The sequence below is a fragment of the Lutjanus erythropterus genome, chromosome 4, assembly GCF_056507025.1.
Source record: "Lutjanus erythropterus isolate fLutEry1 chromosome 4, fLutEry1.hap2, whole genome shotgun sequence".
Lineage (NCBI taxonomy): Eukaryota > Metazoa > Chordata > Actinopteri > Lutjaniformes > Lutjanidae > Lutjanus > Lutjanus erythropterus.
Window position 1 is genome coordinate 41,994,026 of NC_139320.1, and position 23,390 is coordinate 42,017,415.

Sequence of the window (23,390 nt, forward strand, 5' to 3'; positions counted from 1 at the left end):
TGATAACACACTTGCCCAGTGATCTTTGTCTTAATTCAAAGAGGAAGTGGCACGATGTATTGGAAAGCTCCAGAGGCCCTTCTACAACTCACTTTATGAATCATTTGTATGTAACCATGAATTATTTAAACAGTAGTGTGAAAGGAACAGTGTGTACATGCGCATAAAATACATCCTATAACATGTATTTTTCTTATATTCTTTTTCAATTCTTTTATTTTTAAATATTCCTGTTTATCATTTTATAATCCTCAGGACTGTAACAAAATAGTTATTACTGTGAAAAATAACATTTCATTATTATAAAAGAAAGAAAAGGTTTCAACTATGCTGTTCGACATATAATTTGACAGCAGACACAAGAAGAGCTGTTGTATTATCTTGCACTTGTTCACTTATGCAGCCATCAGCTATACTTTTTTAAATTAAGTGTTTTTAATTATTCATGTGTACACCTGACAAGCATGTTCCACTTATTGGGCCTTTGATAACCGACTGGTTGCCTTAGAGATGTTGTGATAACTAAAAATAGAGGAACAAAACACAAACTTCTTAAGAGAAACGACCTTTATTGAAGACATTCTTGAATGTCGACAGCTGCATTTGATATTAGAGTGGTATTCAAAGAATAAAAAGACATTGGGACAGCACATAAAAAAATATTTTTCAAAATAAAGAAAAATACACTACCAACTCAGAAATCTCATTTTTGAGTTGCAACACCTAAAGACTAGTTACTTCATACTGATTTGCAGTCCTCCTAAATTGTTACAGAATATGGCAGGGATAAAGAACTACCACTAGAAAATCTCAAACTTAAGATATGTAGTGTTAACTTTACAAAAAAAGGAGAATAACACTGTACATCTTAAAAACATTAAATATACACATGTTCTTGTTCAGTCTGACTTGTTTCAAGATGGTGAATTGAGTATATTAGGGTTATATGGCATAAACAAAACTTCAGGTCCCATCCCGAGGCAATCTACTCATCATCCTCATCATCGTCTTCCTCCTCCTCCTCCTCGTCTCCCTCTTCTTCATCATCTTCCTCATCATCGTTGTCATCTGCTGTAGCAGCCGGTGCTGAATCCACTTTGCCCTTTGTGCGGTAGGCGACGATATCCTGTGGACAACAAATATGTTTTTAGTGCTAATTTTACAGGCTTCAAAGAAAGAAATAAGCTACAAAAAACATCAAAATGTGTTTTTTAAAATGAACAAAAACAAGTCGAGCCTTTTTTACCTTGTCGTACTTCTCCTTCAGCTTGGCAGCTTTCTTCTCATACGGCTGTTTCTCCTCTGCAGGTGAGCTGTTCCACATGTCTCCCAACTTCTTTGCTGTGTCCCCAATGGTCAGTCCAGGATTCTCACCTTTTACCTTGGGGCGGAAGTCAGCACAGAAGAGGAAGAATGCAGACCTGTAGGGAGAAAAATGTGTCATGGTTTAAGATATCATAATCCACTTTGCATTTAGCCTCAGAAGTGTACGAGCAAGTTGATTATGGTACATACGGTGGTCTCTTGGGGGCATTGGGGTCCTTGAACCTCTTCTTTTTCTGGCCCTTGGGGGGAATGTAGTTCTTCATTTCCCTCTCATAACGCACCTTGTCCTGTTTGGCCATGTCTTCAAACTTGCCCTTCTCTTTAGCTGACATTGTCTTTGGGAAAACAACACATGCAATTTCAAACAATCAAGAAGATGTACACTGCCTGAAAGAAAATACTGGATGCAGAGAATTCAAATTAAAAATATTGACAGCAATTCATTTCTTATACCTTCCAACGCTCAGAGCACTTCTTGGAGAACTCTGCAAAGTTGACAGAGGCATCGGGATGTTTCTTCTTATGCTCCTCTCGGCATGTTTGCACAAAGTAGGCATATGAGGACATTTTGCCTCTCGGCTTCCTCGGGTCTTTTCCCATCTTGGATTACTAATAAGAAAATAAAAAAGGGTTTGAGAGATATGTTCCCATGGGGTCGGTGAAAAGTTCTCAGATTAATTCATTTAAATGTTTGTGATATAATTTTTTTTTTTTTTTATTTCCTTACCTACACCTATCATATTCAAGTCCTTGGCTAGGTATTTTAATTACAATGATTAATCGATTATTAAGTTAATTGCCAACTATTAATCAGCTTGAGTATTTTTTTAAGAAGAAAGGTCAAAACTCTTGGATTCCAGCTTCTTAAGTGCAAACATTTTTGGCTTCTTTACTCCTCTATGAATGACTATATTTAGGTTGTGCATAAAACAAGACATTTGAGGACGCTATCTCAGATTTTGGGAAACACTAATTGACATTTTAAAAACAAACAAGTATTAATTAATCGAGAAAATGGTAGACGATTAATTAACTACTTTTATTGTTCTTTTTGTATTTCTTTCTTTTATATTGCTTATGTCTATATCTCATTTTTATTTTAAATAATCAGAACGCACAGTTTATTTTAAATATGCACCAGGAATAAAACGCATTTTCTTGACTTGTGTATATTTTGTATGAGTATTCTGTGTTGACAAAGTGCAAATATCTTTAATACAAGTCTAATATCTTTTTTAAATACATTTCTCTTGTGTTACCTTTCACGTTACAGAGCAGAAATCTCAAAATGATTAATTATTCCACGGGACATACAGTATGTTTTCTGTATTATTTTCTATCGTATAAGGGGTCCTTGGCTAAGAAAAGAAAGAACAGAAAATCTGATCTAAATATCCCCCGCTTGCTTTGTCAGTTCCATCTATTGTTTAAATTGGGTGGTGGGAGGAGGGTGTCTGGGATGACTGATAAGCCATTGTATGTAGAGGCCAACATAATGCTTCTTTTAATCTTGCACATTACCCAACTGGCACTGTACTTCCAGCTTCTGTTCACAGTAATATATAGTACAAAGCTAGTGAGAAACAGCACAATGTAACGCTAACCTCCAGTTGATATAACATGTAACGTTAGCTAGCCGGCTTGGGATTGCAATATGTAGATGAAGACATTAGCATTAGCTTCCACCGCCTTTGATTGTTCGCCAACGTTAACCGTTAGCCATTACCGTTGTGGCTCCGCTCTCGCTTTGTGTCCTCTTGCTTTTACCGTTAGCTTTTTAGCTAGGCTAGGCTAGTTGTAGCAAGCTGGCATACCACGGTTCATTTCATATGTCGTGTGTAGAAGGAAACCCCAGAATCGCGAAAGATCTCGCGAGACTGGTAATTTAAACAAAACAATATGATCTTTCCCTAAAGCTAACTAGCCATCCGTTTGTCCGTCAACCCGTACATGTGCTACCCACAGCGTTAAATCATATTATTGAACGGAATTAGTTTGTACATTGCGTACAGTCAATAAACTGCGAAGTACAAATCCCGCGAGATTTTTGCAAATCTTGGGTTCCCTTCTCGACACGACCAATTTTCATGATGACGATTATTAAAATGGCTGATTAAATTGCTAACAATGGCTAACGCTGTGTGCTTTCACACTCCACCCGTTCTTCTAGGCCCCGTTTTATAACCTCGCTGGCTTGTGTGGATAATTCAGACTCTCGGATTTTAAGTTTAAGTGAAAGTGTCGATTATCCCGAGGAAAGATGCTCCGCCTGCATCTCCTTCCGTCGGGCTGCATCAGCACCAGCCAGTAGTATTAACCTACGTTCACCTTCTATCTACCATTAGCTTGTATGCTAGCAGCGCGGCCAGACCAGCAGCCACCATTGTCAGGTTCACAGGAAGCTAACAGTAGCTGTTATAAGTTAGCTCGTCCCTGTTAGCTGGCATCACATTAGTGCACGCTACGCTAACCTATGCGTAATGATTAACCTAGCTTGGTCAAAGGGGGAGTTATCCATTGTTTTGGTTATTATTCAAGGCCGCTGTGTTAGGTAACTGGCTAACCTACGTAGCAAAGTTAGCAAGGCAGTGTTAAACATTAGCAGGAGCTTGGCGCTGTGTTTGCATCCTATCCAGCTCAGTCATACAACTAATCACGTTCAACCCCGATGTATACTGTGCAAACCCTATCGCAGCCCGCCGTTTCATTCATAACACATGCACACGACTCGCTTTGTTTGGTAAGTGAACATTTAAGATGCTTACCCCTACAACGCTACAAGAGGCCAGCGGTACGTCGGTAGCTACGTCTCAAACAATGGGACAAGAAGCACCGTTGGTGCGCGCTCTTTTGGCTGAGTGAGGATCCCTCTGTGTTTATCCTGTCTGCTGCGCTCCGGCTGGCGGACATTGGCTGCCGTCAACTCCTTGGAGCATCTTATTGGACACTCGCTGTGCTTGTTGTGTAGTTGGCTGTCCAAAACACAAAGGGGCGATGGCGCTAAACTTGAATAACAAACAGGATGTACTGTACATATATCCTTTACAGTAATACTGCAGTGTGAAATTACACTCCACCATTGTCTATTTACTGTATTGAAGTGGTGTTTTACTTGCAGTTTATAATGCCGAGCAATACGTAGTTTTTTATGTCTTTATGATTATCTCATTTTGCAGTAATGAATATTATTTGTACAATATTTGTGGGAAAACAACGAAAATATTTGAATATTAATAAAGTGCACTTAATTAAAAATGGATAATCAACAAACTATATATTATCTGGTCAAAAATGAGTAATTTTATTTTTTCAAGATTTCAAGATATATGTTGTCAGTTATGCAATTCTGATTCCAAGAAAGTTGGAACGCTGTGTAAAATGTAAATAAAACAGGATACAGTGAAATTTAGAATGAGTGTATACGAAAAACACTGAGGATTATCAGTTTGACAATAAAAATATTGATTTGGATTGTATAGGTTAAAAAGGATTTGCAAATCACTGAATTCTATTTTAATTTACTCTTTACTGCAGCATCCCAACTGTGTTTGGAGTTGGGGTTGTAAAATTAGGCCCTATTACGAAACAACAGTGAGAAATTAATAAAAGACAGAAAATAATAATCATGACATAACAATATACAATAGTAGAATAAAATGTGCACTTTTATAATAACATATCAATTAATGCAAAAAATAGAATATTGTGAAGAAGACAAAAATATTTAAAAAAAAAAAAAAAAAAAAGGCCATAAAAGGTTACATTCAGTTTTTTGTGGAATATTGCACAAAGGTTGGATTGCATTTATGTGTGATTGGGATGTTTGTGTTTGTCTTGAACCTTGCATATTGTTTCAATATTGCACTTTTATTTGTTTTCACAGGTTAAAATTAGATATAAACATTACAATTATTAGATGACTGGTTGAGTAGTGAGTAGAATGATCTGGAGGATTTAGTTCTCAAACCTGTAGTCTATTTATATAAACTTACACACATTGGAGCTATTAATATCATAAATTGTATACAATCAATTCCTATGAATTTGTATATGAAATGTTAATTAAGTACAGTATTTCTTTTTTAAGTGTATGGCAGAGTATTAGCACCAGGCATAGGAGAGAAAATGAGAGGAGGAAGAATCTTTTTTAGTTTTGCATTTTGATAAAGTCATGATATCAAGAATAAAGATGAACTTTCAGTACTAGTGCCAGGCATAAGAAAAAATAAGGGCAAAGATTATTTTTTTAATAAAGTCGAAATGTTGAGAAGAAAGCTGAAGTACCATTTCAACTTCTTTTTACAGCATTGTGTTTTATTTTCAATAATTCAGCTTTATGCAAAATAAAAACAACTCCGATTTATTTTTTGTATTCCTGGCACTAGTACTAAAAGTTTGACTTTATGCCCAATGCTTTGACTTCATCCTCAAAATGCAAAATAAAACTAAATCTTCCTCTCTTTTTTCCTTAATGTGGCCCTACTACTCCATTGTAGAGATATAAGCTGAAGATTATTGCTTAGAAAAAATAGTAAATGTATTTTGTTAGTACACTGTCAGTAACAGACATATATAAAGCACCTCTGGCTCTGTTGAATTTTTAATGCAACATCCCCCCTGCTGAGCAGCTCACAGTGGCCATTCAAATGTTGTAGGTCTCCATAACCACAGCACCTAGAGACGTCCTGCAGAGATCACCTCGGCCTCTGTGCAGACTCGCAGAGCCAAACTTCATACTGTTATTCACAAGGGCTCAGACTTAGGATCCAGGTGTCAGTTATGCTTTTCAGCAAGCCATCCATGAAGTGAACTTTCTTCTGGGAGTGGAAATGGGAAGGCTTTCATTACACCGAAAATAGCTATCACACAAGGTTCCAAAACAGTGGTCACCAATGGCAACCAGAGGTAATGTTAAACCAAGGATATGTAGAGATTGAAAGATACTTCTTATACTAACTTATACTAACTTAAAAGTAACTTAATTTAAATTTTGAACTGCAGAAATATTTTATTTAATGCAATGTTTATCTTATGTTATGTAATTAGACTATAATTATGATTTACTGTGTTTTTTTATATTGTATATTTTAGTTTAAATAATTCCACAGTATTACTTTGCAGAGTTGTTGCAGATTTATGTAGTTATACTTTATACTTTTTTTCACATTCTGTTTCCATATTTATGCTTTCTAGCTTCCTCTTGGTTCCTGCTTGCTAGTATGAATGTGAGTGTAGGCAAAGATGTAAGATCCACGGGGGATGTGATAATGTGTCCCCTTATTTTTGAAATTCCTCCTCACTTTTGTAGTTTCAGGGTGATTTTCTTTGAAGCAAATAAAAGTTATCCATCAGAAAGTATCAGGTACCTATTAGGGAAAGTAGATAATCTTAAATTAGATTACAAAAAATGTATGAAAACACAATAACTAATTTTAGTATAATTTGATCATTTGTGTCATTGATTTTAATGTTGTTTTTGTTTACAATTTTTTTCCCTCCCATTTCTGAAACCTAAATGCTTGATTTAGAGAGAATCTGATGTGAGTCTTGAATTACTGTTTTCTATGTTGGGGTTGATTTAAAAATACAAATACATTCAAAAACATTGTCCAATGAGAGAGTGCATCCTTCTTCTTACCTGAAGTCTGTGGAGACTGATGTACACAACATTTCAAGCATTCAAGGTTATGATCTAATTGCACATTTTTTGTAGACGGCAAACAGTGGTGGGATCCATATGAAACATCTAATAGAAGACAATTTGTCTACCGGCCAAACTCAGCTGCAGAGATTCTGCTGTAAGTTCTATCTGTGGGCTTCTGGTAAAGTTCTGACTGACAAAAGTTGTGTGTGTTGATGTGTGATTGTATGTTTTTATTGATGCATATGTAGGCGCCCAATGTCGACTTCATATGTAGACTCCTACTCAAAGTCTGAACCTTTTGGCCCAACTGTGTACAAGAAGGATTTTAGCTGGAGGCCAGCCTGTAAACCTGAATGCATCCGCACAGGAACAGCCTCAGGGCAGAGGAGAAACAACCCGCATCCCAGTCAGGTTGGTATTTAGGCTGTTTTAGCCTCAATTTTACATTTATAAATGAATATCATGCTTGACCTCTCACAGTGTATCATAACCTCTAAGTCAAGCCATTTATTCCCAAGTCCTTCATGATGTGGAGGCTGCCCAGGGACTCCACACAAAGTTTCGAGTATGCCGTCTTCCCTTCAAAATGTCCCCCATCTGAGGGGGACATCCATAAGGCCTTGACAGCACAGTACCACTCCACCTATAGGTGTGACTTCATGGGTATGCCTCAAGGTAGGACAAGTCTTTTGGTCCAGTCTAGTGTTTTTCAAAGAATGTCAAGATAAATCAACTCATGACTTTCATGTACATCAGCATGTCCAAATCAAACCATCTCTGAAATAATTAGGGCTGGGTGATAGACTGTTATTTTTAGGCTGTGCTGTGATATATAATATACTGTATATTTCAACATACACATTTTCTCAAAAGTAACATGCCAGACATTTGTCTTTAGTGCGGGTGATCTTATAGAATATGATCATTGCTATAGTTTAGGCATCAGGCAATCTGATAAAATCAAGTATCATGAAAATTTTGACTAAATACCTAAATATCAATATTGCAACAATCTTGTAGGAATGCTTCACCAAAATATTAAAACAATGAGATTTTTGTTAAATAATCATCATAATGTGGCTTTAATGACTAAGTGGGTAAAGGCAACAGCCAGTCTGATTAATCAGAAAATTACATCACTGTGCTGTAATGCAGCCTTTAAAACCAGGAAAAGACAACACTTACGTTATATATGAAATGATAGCCCCCCCCCCCCCAAAAAAAGGACAAATTTAGTCTCATATCCTGATATTAATATAATTTTGATATATTGTTCAGTCCTTGTAATCATATTTCTCTCCACAACTGATTTGCAACAACAAGGACGAGTTTAATCCAAGATTAATTCTAATCAGTTTAGCAAAACTACTTTTAAAAATTGCAAATTAAGCAGAGGTCTGTTGCACAATTGAAAACTCATCTCAGTTTAGTAAATCCAACTTTATAGATATAAACCAAAATGAAATAGAATTTATCAGAATGGAGATCCTTGCTTACCCAACTTAAAATAAATAAAGAAAGAAATGAGTGAATAAATAAATAGATAAACAAATAAATAGCTGTCTGGACCTAATAAGATTGCTCTGTATAAAAAATTACATTGTTTGCTAGCTACCTAAAAAGTTAACAAAACATTACAATGTTGCAGAATTAATGGAGCAACATGGCCGAATAATTAAAGATTTAAGTAGTAAGTAAAAAATAGAGGTTAAATTTAATCTGTCTTAATGTTGAGATAGTTTAAAGTTTGTAGCTATATAAAATTGATTTAACTGGGTTTAAAAATCAGTTTTTGCTGCTGCAACCAAGCCTTTATCTTATTGTCCTGTTGTGTTTGACAGGATGTGATCGCATTAGTAATACAGAAAGAAGACTTGCACCTAAGCAAAGCAGGTGTGAACTGCCGGCCTCAACTGAGACAGAGATGAGGGACAATTACCGCAGGCCGAAGCAAAAACTTGAATTGCTGCACAACAGAGCAGATCGTAATGTGACCTGTCATGGTATAGGTACTGTATGATGACAGAAACCTAATATAAACCCAGAAAAGTGTGCTTGCAAATCACCAAACCAGATTATTTCTTCTATTCTAATCATGTATTCGTTTCCTCTGTGTGTTGCAGTTCCAACTGTTGTGCAAAGGCACGTCCACACTCACCAGAAAAGATCAGACTTGACAAACTACGACAGGTTTTGTGGAAAGAGAGTCAATAATGTCAGAAGTGTGATAAAGTCTCTGTTGCCCGAGGAGCTGGAGCAGTTACACAGAATTTTACCTGAGGAGGGTGAGCATCAACTTCTGCTTTTTAAAGTTTGAGCATTTTAACAGGTTGATACTGACAGATAATTTGTTTGTTGGGTCTTTTTTGCTTTGCAGAAAAGGAAGCTGTAAAAAGAGTTTTGAATGAAGGTACTTATCCAAACAACAAGGCAAAAGTGAGTGAACTTCCAGCAGTTGTGCTTAATTCCTGCTCTCCAGATTGGATATCAAGCTGGCCAGGACCTCTCTGAACCGCAGCCTTATTGTCCCTGTCAGTAGTTCCATTATCGCCGTTTGTAATTTGTGTTTTCATGTATTTTTTCATGGTAGGAGTAAAAAAGTCCAATAATTAACATGACAAATTGTAACTTAAAAGTGTCTCACAGAATTAATTTGCTACATAATTTTTTTTGTGGAGCTTGTGTGTTGTGATAATTGAACTTCTCTGCCCGATGAAAAGATATTTGTCTGCTTTAATGTCTCATCTCGCCCACATTCTGCTATCTGACGCTGTGCAGTTTGTCTGGAGCTTGATAACAAGACAGAATAAACCTTGTTGCATTGATTTACTGGGATCTATCTGTGCAGAATGTCACTCTTTGATTAACCATTCTTCTCTTTTGCTTCGTGAAAAAAAAAAAAAACTGTTTTGAAAGTCTCTCCAACAGGAATATTAATTATCTTTTTGTTTAATCTATTCCTCCCCTTGGTAGTTGCAATGAAATTTAAAAATGATTTAATATTAATGAGAAATTAAACTATGATTGCCTGTAAATTGCTACAGTAGTTAAAGTTGTAAACAGTGTTATTTTGAACATGGCGACAGTTCTGTTTGTCTCTGTGTAAGCCTTGTCTTCAGTGTTGTAGTCTCAGTTGTCACTCTTGGTTTCTTAGTTACCATGGGGCCACCTGCTCCGCTCTGCTCTGCTCAGGTGTAATGTTAGAGTGAGTGTCAGGTGGACTAATGTGAGATCTGTCTGACTAACACCTGTTCAGAGGTTAGACTGAGGAAATGTGCGGCACTGAAGTTTTCTTAAACCTTTAAGACACAGCGTTCTAATAAGAAGGATGCCTTTGGGGAAGAGGGTTCGCTCTTCTTCAGCTTCAGGAAGATTAGAAACACAACATGCGACCAGGTAATCTGCTGCTTTGTTGCTCTCCTTACAACCTTATAGTGTAAATCACATGTGACATTTTGCTGAGGTTCATTCCTATTCAGTGCTACTTTATATTAATTTGACAACTGAGTTTCTAGGAGTATTAATGTCATGTCTATGGAGAAGAGACAATAGGACCGTGACTGAGGCCATGCTTTGCTTCTCATGTTTAGAAAACTGTTGTCATGGTGCTTGAGTTGCCATCTGTGGCAGCACTGAGCAGTTACCGTGTAATAGAGGAAGTCTGCTCACCTGGAAGTTTTTATTATTATTATTATTTGAAGTGGGGTTGTGTGAGGTACTTATCCATAGGAAACCAATGTACAGCTGTGGACACGGTCGGCCATCTAAAATAAAGATCCACCGAAAAAAAATCTATATCAGTTTAAGTGTACACTATATTTAGAATATTTTTACCGCTTTACCTTGCCATCAGACAGCCTTTTCCCGCAAGAAACTACTGTTATATAACAGCAGCCAAACTCAATGGACGAAATCTGTAATTTTACCTCATAGAACACGGGAGTTGCTGGTCTACCAGTGCCTTGATCAGTTAGTTTGTTTGTATTAATGTGTAACTGCGGTAAATTCAGACTAACCCTTTACAACACAAAAGTCACACAGTGACGCAAAAAACAAATCGGCGGTAGACTACAAACTCTAAAGTGGTGAAAATACTCTCTATATACTCTAAATATAGTGTACACTTAATCTGATATTGATTTTTACAGGTGAGCTTGTTTTTAGATGGCTAAAATAGACCCTGTCTACAGAAGTCCATTGCTTACATGAATACAAATTGGTGGCCTGCCAACCACCATCTAATACACAACCCCACTTCCAAAAATCTAAACAATCCCTTTGAATAGATTTATGGTTTCCACTGGCAATTTTTTTGTCACAAAGATTGTAACATTGCTGGTAAGCCAGAGTCACTGAAGCTACTAAAAGGAACTTTAATAATTGTGTTGATTTTGAAGGCCCCTGTGGACAAAAGCAGTGGTGTTTCCACTGTAATAACCACTAATTATAACATCAAAAAGAATATTATCTGAATAAAAGTCTCCTCCTGCTTTTTTTTAACTGGCTCATGTACTCCTTACTATAACTTGGCCTGTTAAAAAATAAACTCAGGCTCCTTTAATCTGATTTCCAGGGCACTCCGACCTGATGGCAGACATTAAGAATACAGAAATAGCTTATCTTCTCACGTGTGGTCTCATTAATTTATGTAGGTCATATAGAGACATCATTAATAAATTGAGACTCTTTCAATCATAACCAGTTAAAAACTCTTTGTAGTAACTTTAAAGATACAATAGCATTTGTATACTTTTAATGATGGCCAAACACAATATTTATCCATAATATCAGTATATATGCAAGAATTTAATCAAAGAAACTTTTCTAATCCTCCAGCATCCTCTGTGAACTGGGGAGCAGAGAGGAGAGGCTGAGAAGCACTTCTGGGCCAGATAGTCGGGGTGAAAAAGTCACAGCTGACTTCTCGGCGCCGAGACGTGTGGGTGTCAGCGAGGAGCAGCCTGAATGGTTGATTCGAGAGCTGCTGAAACAGAACAGGCGAAGACACTCTGTCACACTCGGAGATCAGGCTCAAATCATGGAACGACAGCACCACAGTATTATTGACTCAACTCACAGACTCTACAGCCTGCAGGTACAGTTCTCAAAACAGCTCTGACAGTGAAATCACACAAGTAAATGTGACCTAGTTGAAGTTTAGTGTAATTTCGTATATTTTCACATGTATATATACATACAAAAGACAATAAGAAAAATCAAGAATGAGAACATTGTGCAGGAGAGACTGGAAGCCAGAAAAAGCTTATGAAGATGCTTCATTTAGACTACATTAATAACAGTGACCTGCAGCCGATTCTGTCCCAGCATCTCATTTTTGTTGCCTGCAAGATTTTGCAAACAATATAATTTATATAATATATACAATACATGCTGTGTTACGGAAATATGGTGTCCATAAACTGTGTGGCTCCCTGTGGTTTTGCCAAAACAAATTATATGGAAATGAATAATTTTTTTTAACATTTTAATTTTCACTTATTGTTGTAAGCCTAAAGTTATTCTTACAAACAAAAATGTGTAGCTTAGGCACCGAATGAAAAAACATGTTTTTATACTTCATCAACTAAAATGTGCATCATAGCCTTCGAGTGCAGCTCAGCATCTTTTACTCTAAATTTTCCCGGTGGCTAATCTTGAGTCTCCCAAGCGTAGCTATAGATGCCAAATCCAAAAAAGTAATAACTTCATAAGCTTTTATGGAAGCCAAATAAGGCTTATGAAGATACCTCCCCTAAATAAATAGCAACAATTAAACCTGAAATTATCAAGACTAAGCAGTAATACAAAAAAGCAATTTACATACAATGGAAGTGTATGTTTACAAGTTGAGATGCATTACACTGAGATCCAAGACGTTAAAAATCTTAGCTAATTAGAGATTTCATAGGGATTTCCAGCTGTGGCATTTTAGCCAAGTGGGTGTAGCTAGTATTGTTAATTGTAGCAGCCGTGCAAAATGCTTAATTTTTCATTTTTAAGCCAGTATACATTTTGGCTACACAAACTTAAACAACCCTCAGTGTTGCTCAGAAATCACAAAAAACTCCAAGGCACTCTTTTTGAAAACAATTAAAGAAAATCAAAAGTCAAAAGTCTTTGTTCTGATGCGTTTCAGCATCAAGCCGTGTTGAAACGTGTCTGAGTTTGTTTGTTTTAAGGTCCAAAATGACTATGATGTGACAATAAAGGCATTTTAATTGAGGTTTTTGTTATTTTGGAGTACATGTGTCTGTAGCCAAAGAAAACCTCAAACAAATGCGTTTTTAGTCCAGGAAGCACAATTTTTAAAAACATTTGTTATTTTTACTCTATTACTTATATACTACTTTAAATATTTAATGTTGTCTAATGAATTGTATAATAGATGTGCACTTGAATGTGTGTCTGCCATGCTTTCAGAGCTACTTATTAATTCTTACGTCACTACAAAAACAATAATAACCAAATGTAGAGGAAGTTTTGCAATATGATAACAAACAGATGCATTTTTGTAGTCATACATTTACAACCAGCCCTGTGTGTCTGTGGAAGACTTTAAAAACAAACAGCAACAACAAAAATCCTCTCTATATATTTTAACCTGTCTACATCTGAAAAGCTGTACTAAATTTAGATAAATTCAGCGCCATGTTAGATTTTCTCTCTCTCCCGTTGTGTCTGCTCTCTTGAAGTTGCTACTTCTCGCCTCAAGATGTCACTAGAACGTTACATTGCTTCACTTGCCAGTTTGCAGTCCTTTTCCAAAGTGCTTAAACTCAATTTCAGCTGAGGTGTATCTCACCAGCAGCTGATTGAATATGAGGTAATGCCAGAAAATGCCATTTTAAATCAAGCTGATGATCAATTTACTTGCAGCCTGACATCGCGTCAGGCAGAACAATCTGTCCCAGAGCCCGGGAAGGCCATGTTTCTGGCCAAAGTAAAACAAAAGACCCTGGTAGAGTCAGATTCAAGCTCTCATGCTGACAGGAATGATGGAAATTATGAAGTCTATCAGTCTCAGTTGCAGATGTCAGTCACACTCATCATGCTTAATGTAATGAGCCATGCGCCATAACAGATTAGTCAGAACAGACTGAGGAGTTCAAAGTTATGCAACTGTAATAAAAAGGGATGTGGAAGGCGGTCGAGGTTATGTGAACACTTTCAGGACTCCCATCGCTCTGACTGATTAAACAATTATCTCAGCATTTCAGGAGATACCGTGGGGAAACCTCGACCCTAGTTACATCCTTGAGGGATTAGGCTGTTTATCCCTGTTATTTATTAATGATAGATCAAAGAGTGTCATGGATCGAGGACCCGTTGCTAGGAAACGGTGGCAAATTGAAGAGAGGCCATTAACACGGAGAGCAGGCCCTGTCACCTGGCCTTGTGCGAGCATCTCAGAGATATGTCATGGCTGCTGGTGGCGGCTATTACAGACAGTCATTAATACTCAGAGGTGGAGCCCTAATCATGTCTGTTGATAATTACAGTGTTCGTGTCTCCTCTCTGACCCTGGTTTGTATTTTTAGCACTCAGACTTTATGAACTGCCTGGTGAGTGGATTATGAGTGGAATGAAAAAAAATGGATGGAGCTAAACTTAATTGCTGGTTTTACTATGCGTGGTGGTCTTGGTTGCACTTTATTTTACAGTATACTAATAAGATGTAACAAGTCGTATTTTTATATCAAATTATGCAAGATATAATACATTCTTTATTAGATAGTAGTTATACCCTATTTAGACACCATTCATTTAACAGTATATTAATAAGACATAACAAGCAGTGATTTGTATCAAATTCTACAAAAAAGAGATATAATATGTTCTTAATTAGACAGTATTATTATGTATTATTTATTAGAACCTTATTAGACTTTCTTAGAGGATAGGTTTGGACCCATTACAACAGAACTGTACTGTAAACTAAAGTGTATTATTTCCCACTTATTAGACTTCTTAGAGGATAATTAAGGACACAATACAACAAAACTCTAAATACTAAATACACTAAACTAAAGTGTGCTGATGTTGCCCATTATTAAACCCCTAATTGTAATTTATCAGTCAGTAATTAGGGACACATTACAGAAGAACTGTACTGTAAACTAAAGTGTAGGCTATCATCATTTGCCATTTTTAGACTCCTTGCTTGGCTTTTGAGAGGATAATCAGGGACACATTACAACACAACTGTACTGTAAACTAAAGTGCATTATTTCCCACTATTGGTAGACCCCTCGTTTGACTTTCTTGGAGGGTAATTAGGGACATGTTACAGCTGAACTGTACTGTAAATTAAAATAATTTATTTCCTAATGTTAGACCCTTATTGGACTTTATTAGAATGTAATTAGGGATGCATTGCAACAGAACTGTACTGTAAAAAGTGTGTTGTATCCCACTGTTTGGACTTAATTAGCAGGTAGTTTTGGACAGTCTACAACAGAACTATTGTAAACTAAATGGTATTATTTCCCATTGTTAGTATCTTATTAGATCTTATTAGAGGATATGTAAGTACACATTTACAACACAACTGTACTGACCAAAGTGAACCAGATGAACCAAGTGAAGGCCAGAATTAAAGAGATAGAGAAATATTTTTATCTATGAGTGACTGCACAGACTTATTGTCATACTAACTGTGAATAATAATGCACTTTAGTTTACAGTACACTTCTATTGTAATGTGTCCCTAATTACCTTCTAAGAAAGTCTAATAAGGGTCTCATAAAGGCTCTGATACTGTTTAATAAATAACATATTGTTTTTAGTTTTTGTCTAATTTGAGTCAAAGTATGGCTTATGTTTTATCAGCGTACTGTAAAATAAAATGCAACTGTGTTGTTTTGTAACATTCACAGTCTATCTGCATGATAGTTATTGGCTTATGTCATACTATAATGCCATAATATTTTCTCTCTCCGTTAAGACTGATGAGACAATATCACTCGACAACCTGCAGAAACTGAAACTCGCATTTGAGGTACTGTATACACTGCATCTTTGAAAACCCACACTGACAGTGTGGTTATTCATTTCTGGATGATTTGACTGTTTTCTCTTTGTAAAGGAATTTGAAACGGGTGACTTGAGATCCATCGATGTGAGGAGTTTTGGACGTGCAGTGAAGACGTGTTTGGGTTTGCCTGAGACAGTAAGACACAGTGATGTTTCTCTTTATATCTCTCTCAGATTCTCTCATCTCTGTCTTCTCTCTGCCTCGCTTCTTTGCAATTAACAATGAGCCTTTGTAATTACCTGACTAATTTACAGTAAGTGTCATTGTGTTTTATTCTTTTGTTCTTTGAATTTCACAGAGCAATGCACAGATTCAAGGGTTATTCAAGAAGATTGATTATTCAGGCCAAGGAAGGATTTCATGGGTGAGATGAAATTCATATTTGTTTCTTATGGAGCATGCAGCCTTTTTACTCAGTGTAAGGAGAACCGTACATGCATGCTAACCAGGAATCTGCAATAAAAAAGTTAGGCCACCATGAAATATGGGTGCATCTGAAATTCAATTAGGATTTGTGGAGCAAGTATAACTGAACACAATGACTCAGGCTAAATCAACTTTTCTTGTGCCAAGTTTACTGTGTACGAACACATTTCAGTCAGGAGACACTAGAAATGTGACAAGTGTTTGGCAACTGTATTATATGATATTATATGTATATATAGAGAGAGGGAATGCTGAAGATATGGACATGAGACATGAGGAGGAGTGGACTTTAGATCAGCTCAACCTGCACTGGAATGAATGAACAGGAGGTGAATTTGGTGGAGGAGGGCAGCGGTGATTGAATGACAGCTGACAGCAGCAGAGACGAGAACTGATTTAAAGTTGGACAGCAACAGTATGACCAGCTGATAGAGACTGTGGCAAAATGTGATTTATTTAACTAAAAAACAGTGAACACACATAATCAGATGATTAAGAAAAAGCAGGAGGAGTGATAAAGAGAGAGAGAGAGAGAGAGAGAGGGCTGTGAATGAATGAAACATAAAGATCGTCTTACTAATTGAACTTAGGCTGAGCGTCATCTGTCTTGTGCTGACTCAAAGGCGTTAATTTCCCAAGTAACAGCCTACACTGGTATTGACTCGTGATGCTTGACTTAGTTTTTAATATCTTTTCAGTGTTTTATTCCTCGGCTTGAAAGCTAATCAATAATTACAGGCTATGTGCAAAGTTGAAAAATGTTGTCCTGGTTTTGGATTTTGTGAAGAATTGATTACAATATATTTCCAGATATGATGTAACTCCTGGAGTATGATTTGTTTGTTAGGAGTCAAAGAATTAATTTTAGAATTGCGCTCATACACAAGGCTGTAATTTCCACTTGGGATGGTGAGGACACGCCCCATGTTTACTCTATTTTTTGACACTCAACAGTCTCCTAAAAATAAATATATTAAATATTGGGGATGTCCAACTTGGACTCGTACAAGTGGCATACAAATAACATAACTAAAGACTTTTAAATTGCATGCAGTGGAGACACTTAAGTCTGATTTTGCTTACAGGTGACACGCCAATCCTTCCCATTAACTTCTGTGGAGAGCTGATCCATCTGCTTGCAGTTGAGTTATTTTTAGGCAACAAAACTGCTTGGTTAAGTTTAGGAAAATCATGATCTGGATTATTTTAAGTACTTTAGGTAAAATTATTTATGTGACGTAAGTGAGATAAGATAAGATAAGATAAGATAAGATAAGATAAGATAAGATAAGATAAGATAAGATAAGATAAGATAAACCTTTATTTATTTTTTTATTTATTTCTGGCAGGAAATTTAGTTGTCATAGCAGCAATAACAGCAATGAGAATGAAACACAGGTAAGGGACAGTTAAAGAGTAGCAAGTACAGGCAAAAAAAAAAAAAAAAGAAGAAGAAGAAGAAGAAGAAGAAAAAGAAAAATCTAAATAATAAATAGAGTAAGGTGAAACTATGAGCAGCTGGCCATGGAAAGCTACAGTGAACACTGAATGTGTGTCTGTTGGCCTTTGGATTGGATCTATACCGGGGTACGACAGGAAAAAAAAGTTTTCCTAATTTTCCCACTCCATGTAGATCATAAACCCTGAAATATAACATGACTCATTGAAATTGGCTGAGAAATTTAAAAGATATAATGTTTTTTGTCCAGAAAAACAGCAGCCCATGACTGGTCCAATATGGCGACATTGTATCGCAACAATGGCCCGCAGTGGTCATTATGGCGTCTACGTATCTAGGGGTTAAAGTCTCTTGTTTGTTGGATCCATCCAACCAACCTGCCTCCTCCACATGGAGACTTTCACTCTTTATACTCACCTGACAATGGGGTGGATAGGTATATGCACGCAATTTCAAAGCCTAAAGTCAATTTATTTGAAGAGAATGGGCTGGTTTTGACAGTACAGGTCAGTGCCTTTTTAGTTAAGACACACATACATTATTTATCTGTCATAAAGTATTAGATCAACAAAAACTGAATGTGGTTTTATATAAGGTTAGTGAATTAATAAAATTATACAGCATTTCCATTTTTTTATTAGAAAAGCTTAAATGTGGAAAAAATGGTGTGACAAATGTCATTATTTCATCACTTTTAGATTGATATACTTATGTAAAATGATTTTTGTTTTGACGCTGTGTATCTTGCTCACATAACCATGTTAATAATTTGGTAACAACCTGAATAATAACAGTCCTAACACTAAGTGATGTTATGCAGGGCGACTTCTGCACACACATGCTGCAGGAGTACAAAGAGAGACAGGAAACTGTCAGACGCAGTAAGCAGGTGATGTTCACTCTGCCAGCTGCTATGAGGACGCTGTGTCACGGCATTCCCATCACCAACATCCACTCCACCCAGGACGGCACCATCGTCACAGTGAGAGAGGACGGGGTTGTTTGTCACTGGAGCCCTGAACTCAAACCACTGAAGACCAAACACATGTTTGTACGTTTTAAAATTTATTTACCTGATTGATTTAAGGATAAGTCTTGTGCCGTTCTACATTTTTCTTTTTGTTAACAAATCCCACAAAAAAAAAAAAACAATGTGTTTGTCCATCTTTCAATGCCTTAATACAATTTTTTTTAAAAAATAGCTCACAAATACAGAGCTTAAGTTTCTCAAAAAGATAAATTATTTCTTATAACAGAAAAAAAAACATATTCCAACTGGAGGACGTAGTGCATTTGTTGGTGGCTTTTATCCTCTGATTAATACCCTTGATGCTCTGGTGAGTATTTACAGCAGGAGCACATCTAATATCTATGTGACAATGACTCAACGTAAATTACAGTGCCCATGTTCATCGTAATCAAGGAATATGTCACGCAGTGCTCACTGATGTGCTTTTAATAGTTTTGGACCACAGCTGAAAGTGAAATAAGATAAATCAGGTTCAAGCTACAGAGGCAGCACTTGTTCTGTTCAGTGGTGGTTTGCTTCTTTTCAGGGGATTTGTTGATGATAAGAAAAATACAGACCAGATTATGTCTTTAATATTTTCCATATTATGTACACAAGGTGTAAGGTCTTTGTGTCATTTTGTCACATAAGGACAAAATATTATGACAGGGTTTCTGCAGGTCCTTAAAGCTCCTACAAGAAGTTTTTAACTGATCATCAGTGAGACAATTTCTATATAGATTATCTCTGAAATCAGATGAAACAAGTCTGTTTTTCCTTTTTTCTAGACAAAGTTACAGTGAGTTGTGTAGTGCATTAGACGGTTAAAAGGAAGCAGAAGATTTTTATTTTGATCATTTTATTTTTGACATTATATTTTGTGGTTATTACGGTGGAAACCCTACTGCTTTTGTCCACAGGGGTCTCCAAAACCAACATAATGTGAAAGTTCAGCTTGCAGTAACTTTAAAAAGTCTCAAATTGAACAATATGAATTTTCGGTCATAAAATGTCTTACATGTGTTTTGACAAGTCTTAAAAATGAATTTAGTTAAGAAGTTAACATAACTTTTATGAATGTGCATCAACTACAGTCTAACTTTTAAGTGTGTTTTGGGGAAAACTGTATTGATCCTGCTCTAAAAACTACACAACACTAAATGGAAGCAGTAACCATCAATACAAACTGTGCATGTACTTTTAGGTCTTAAATTACATTCATAATCCTTAAAAGAATCTAATTTAAAGTTGGTACAAAGAACTTTTCCAGTTTGTTGATTCTGGAGGCCTCTGTGAACATAAATTTACCAAAGTAAAAATCTGCTCCCCCTTCTTTTTAACTGGCTAACATACTACTCACTTTTGCCTGCGAAAACTGTAAACACAGGCTCGTTTCATTTCATTTCAAGGTGAATTCAACCTGGTGGAATATGTAAAGAATAACTATGAAGAAATAGTCGATTTTCTTGCAGATGGTTTTGTTTGCTTAAGTAGGTCATACAGAGGCATCAGTACTAAACTGAGACTGTTTCATAATCAGTTAAAAACTCCTCATAGCATTATTAATGTGCTGAAACCTTCAGAACTGCTGCATGAACAACTGACAGGTGAAGCAGAGTTGAAGCTGAATAAGAAAAAAACAAAACCCACAAGAGTCTCTACCAGTATTAATTTCTTTTGTTGGATTGCATTATTATTCAGCTCTCTACCTCTTGTAGGGATTTTTTTCCCCCAAGATGACAAAGTCATGGCCAGCCTTACTCTGACTCTGATTGGGTAGTACTACCCTTTGTTGGTTTGGGTCGTTTGGGTCATAGACATATATATGTGTGTATAGATGCTGCATTGCCCTTTGGATCATATGTCAATGTTGCCACCACACTGAAAAGGTCAAGACTGACCTGTAAAAACCTGCAGTTTTTTTCTGGATAAAAACACTATAATGTTTATTTCTCAACTGTTTTTATATTCAAAGGTTCATGATCTATGTGGAATAAGTTCCACATAGACTACTACATGTAGATCATAACTTCTTAAATACAGCAGTTGAGAAGTAAATGTTAAAGTGCCTTTTATTTAGAAAAACTGTAGCTTCCCTGTTTACAGACGTTGTATATCTATGTAAGACAGCAACAAGCTGCAGCAGTAAATGTAGCGTCTGTGTAGGTTGTGGGTCGGTCTTGGTGTGAGGAGTGGTTAAGGTAAGAATATCAGGCTAAGCAGGAGTAATGCGGGACATGCCTTTGCCATCCTGAGAAAAAAATTGCCTCTTGTTTTTGCATAATGAATTTGACAAAAGTTTTGTAATTTGTCTATTTTGCAGAATGAAGGACCTGCAAACAGGAAGTCAAAGTGGGCAAGTGATTTTACTCTAATGATGGAGTACAACAAGCTGATGATCGCAACAGGGTAATGAGAGAAAAGGTTTAATAAAATGACTTAAAGAGCAAATTATTCATTGACTATATTGATTACTCTCTTTGCCTGCAGGGCCCAGACTCATCTAGCTTTGTTTATTGTGCTTGCCGTTGTTATCTCACAGGGACAGAGAGATTCAGCTTTATGAGCTCACAACTCTGGATCCTTACTGCCAGATCAGTGCCCTGGACACCCTGCCTTTGACTTTAGACTACAGGTGAGCAACAAAACTGAGCGGTAACACATCTTCCAAATGTCACAATAAGTCCCAACACACTCCATGGTTTGTGTTTTTCCTCATAGATACATCAGCCCTGATAAATGTTGTATTCTGTATGGAGACACTGAGGTTGGAACCTTTGTTCAAATCTAATCCAATTATCAAACACAAATCATTCATTGTGTAACTTGATTCATACTGGGAGTTAATTTGTGTGTTTTTTGTGTTTCAGGGGTGTGTGACTATCATTTTAATATCATCTGTTGAAGATACCCTTAGGTAATTGTGCTCTTCTAAAGACATACTACACAACTGAACACTTACTTCTGTTCAGTTAACTAATATACACACTGTTAGTCAGTATTATTTCATCAGGAATTAGAAGTTGCCCATCAAGGTATCATAAACACATTATAGAGGTATTATTAGGATAACTTAGTTAAGGTCGAGGGAACCATTAACAGCCAATCATAAATTATGTTCTCTGATGATCAAAAGGAATCTGTTGGGGGCCTCTCAGAAGTTATGACAGGGGTCCACTGGAGCAAAATATAGGAGGGTCATGCATTTTTAATTTTAGTCAGAGGGAGGGGACACTGTTTTTAATTTAAGTCCTGGGGAGAGTTATTCAAATTTGAAGTGATTCAGCGACTCCCCTCCTGGCCACATACACGAAAGTGTAGCAGGGCTGCTGTCACATATATTCCAAGTATCCAAAATTAACCAAACCTATTAAACCCATTCTAAATAACATACAGTCCCTTACTAAAAACACATGCGGACACAAGATTATTTTATTTCCTATGAGTGATATTTCCAGTGGGTTTGGAGATTCCTGAGCAAAGTAACAGTACGTGATCATGATTAAAGCCACCTCCGAGAACCAACACGTGCACTTTAAACCTCATGTCACTAAGCTAATTCAGTTTTACTTTTTTCAGCTGGAAACCTTGCAAAAATAAAACACTGTCGACCAAAAACATTAGTACACACCATTTTCTTTTCTCCTGCCTTACTCAGTCCTTGATAGCCTGTCTTCTATTAGTACAAAATGCAGCAGCAAGGCTGTTAACAAATACTAGTCATCAGTCCCACATCACCCCAGCTCTCACCTCTCTTCTTTAGCTTTCACTTAAATGATTTTACAGTTTTATTCATCACATACAGGGTCCTGCATGGCCCGGCCCCTGTATATATCGCAGAGTTGCTGAGCCCCTGCTCCAGCTCTCGGCAACTCCCATTATCTGATTAAGGCCTTTTATCTGTTCCCGGCTCCTATTTGGAATCCAGAGGTGACCATGCATTTTTTTGTCACTGTTCCTAAACTTTGGAGTGGCCTCCCCGACTCCATCAGATCTGCAGGATCCATGGTTTGTTTTAAGCGGCTGCATTAGGTTAGCATAAATAGTGTCTGTTTGCCTTAGTTTTGTTTGTCTTCGTCGTATGCTTCAATCTACTTTTATGTATCATGCATATTGTGTACTTGTATTTGTGTGCCTGTATTTTATTCCACATGAAACACTTTGCAAATGTGTCTTTTAAAAAGTACTATATAAATGAAATTATTATTATTATTATTACTGAATAGCATGAATGATAGCAGACACAATATATGCCACTTCAGACCAGAATCAGAATGACTTCATTAGAGATTTTCCATTAGTGTAAGTAAACGGACATCTTTGTATTCATACAATAATGAAGCACCTTTGAATAAGATAATTATAATTTCTTTTCTCGAATGGTCAAGACTTACTTTTGAATTTTCATTCAAATTTGCAGTGAATGAAACTTTCTGATTTGCGTAACATCATGCAGTTTTCAACTGTTCAGTGTAAGGATCTTTTCATTATA

At 36.6% G+C, this 23,390-nt stretch overlaps 3 protein-coding genes across 4 annotated transcripts in view; 2 read left to right on the forward strand and 1 right to left on the reverse strand.

Annotated features, from left to right (window-relative positions):
• Window positions 1–549: 549 nt before the first annotated feature.
• On the reverse strand, window positions 550–4,250 carry hmgb1b (high mobility group box 1b). The gene is made up of 5 exons (XM_084718024.1): window positions 4,092–4,250; window positions 1,780–1,935; window positions 1,516–1,661; window positions 1,247–1,421; window positions 550–1,126 (listed from the first exon to the last, which is right to left on the reverse strand). The coding sequence occupies exons 2-5, from the start codon at window positions 1,924–1,926 to the stop codon at window positions 986–988; spliced, it is 609 nt and encodes a 202-aa protein (XP_084574150.1). The 5' UTR covers window positions 1,927–1,935; window positions 4,092–4,250; the 3' UTR covers window positions 550–985.
• tex26 (testis expressed 26) lies at window positions 2,049–9,995 on the forward strand. 2 transcript variants are annotated; one of them, XM_084718023.1, is made up of 7 exons: window positions 2,049–4,066; window positions 7,040–7,124; window positions 7,219–7,381; window positions 7,489–7,645; window positions 8,812–8,979; window positions 9,094–9,255; window positions 9,348–9,995. In XM_084718023.1, exons 3-7 carry the CDS (start codon window positions 7,226–7,228, stop codon window positions 9,479–9,481), a joined length of 777 nt encoding a protein of 258 aa, XP_084574149.1. In that variant the 5' UTR covers window positions 2,049–4,066; window positions 7,040–7,124; window positions 7,219–7,225; the 3' UTR covers window positions 9,482–9,995. The 2 variants fall into 2 exon arrangements, with proteins under 2 accessions (XP_084574149.1, XP_084574148.1); XM_084718022.1 differs by lacking the exon at window positions 2,049–4,066 and adding an exon at window positions 5,686–6,231.
• Window positions 9,996–10,298: 303 nt separating this feature from the next.
• The window catches only part of wdr95 (WD40 repeat domain 95), a 46,038-nt gene continuing 32,946 nt past the window's right edge, over window positions 10,299–23,390 (forward strand). Inside the window, exons 1-10 of the mRNA XM_084716614.1 lie at window positions 10,299–10,366; window positions 11,807–12,065; window positions 15,915–15,968; window positions 16,056–16,139; window positions 16,303–16,368; window positions 18,710–18,940; window positions 21,222–21,307; window positions 21,441–21,533; window positions 21,620–21,665; window positions 21,769–21,815. Of these exons, the coding sequence (XP_084572740.1) occupies window positions 10,299–10,366; window positions 11,807–12,065; window positions 15,915–15,968; window positions 16,056–16,139; window positions 16,303–16,368; window positions 18,710–18,940; window positions 21,222–21,307; window positions 21,441–21,533; window positions 21,620–21,665; window positions 21,769–21,815 (1,034 nt within the window). The remainder of the gene's footprint in view (window positions 10,367–11,806; window positions 12,066–15,914; window positions 15,969–16,055; window positions 16,140–16,302; window positions 16,369–18,709; window positions 18,941–21,221; window positions 21,308–21,440; window positions 21,534–21,619; window positions 21,666–21,768; window positions 21,816–23,390) is intronic.

What these genes read in the sequence shown, in the direction of transcription:
- hmgb1b (XM_084718024.1), bottom strand. Translation starts at nt 1,926, where the DNA reads ATGGGAAAAGACCCGAGGAAGCCGAGAGGCAAAATGTCCTCATATGCC. An exon ending in AGTGCTCTGAGCGTTGGAAG is followed by an intron (nt 1,662 to 1,779) that starts GTATAAGAAATG and finishes GTTTTCCCAAAG; the next exon opens with ACAATGTCAGCTAAAGAGAA. An exon ending in TGAAGGAGAAGTACGACAAG is followed by an intron (nt 1,127 to 1,246) that starts GTAAAAAAGGCT and finishes TGTTGTCCACAG; the next exon opens with GATATCGTCGCCTACCGCAC.
- tex26 (XM_084718022.1), top strand. An exon ending in TCAGCTGCAGAGATTCTGCT is followed by an intron (nt 7,125 to 7,218) that starts GTAAGTTCTATC and finishes ATGCATATGTAG; the next exon opens with GCGCCCAATGTCGACTTCAT. An exon ending in CTTCATGGGTATGCCTCAAG is followed by an intron (nt 7,646 to 8,811) that starts GTAGGACAAGTC and finishes TGTGTTTGACAG; the next exon opens with GATGTGATCGCATTAGTAAT.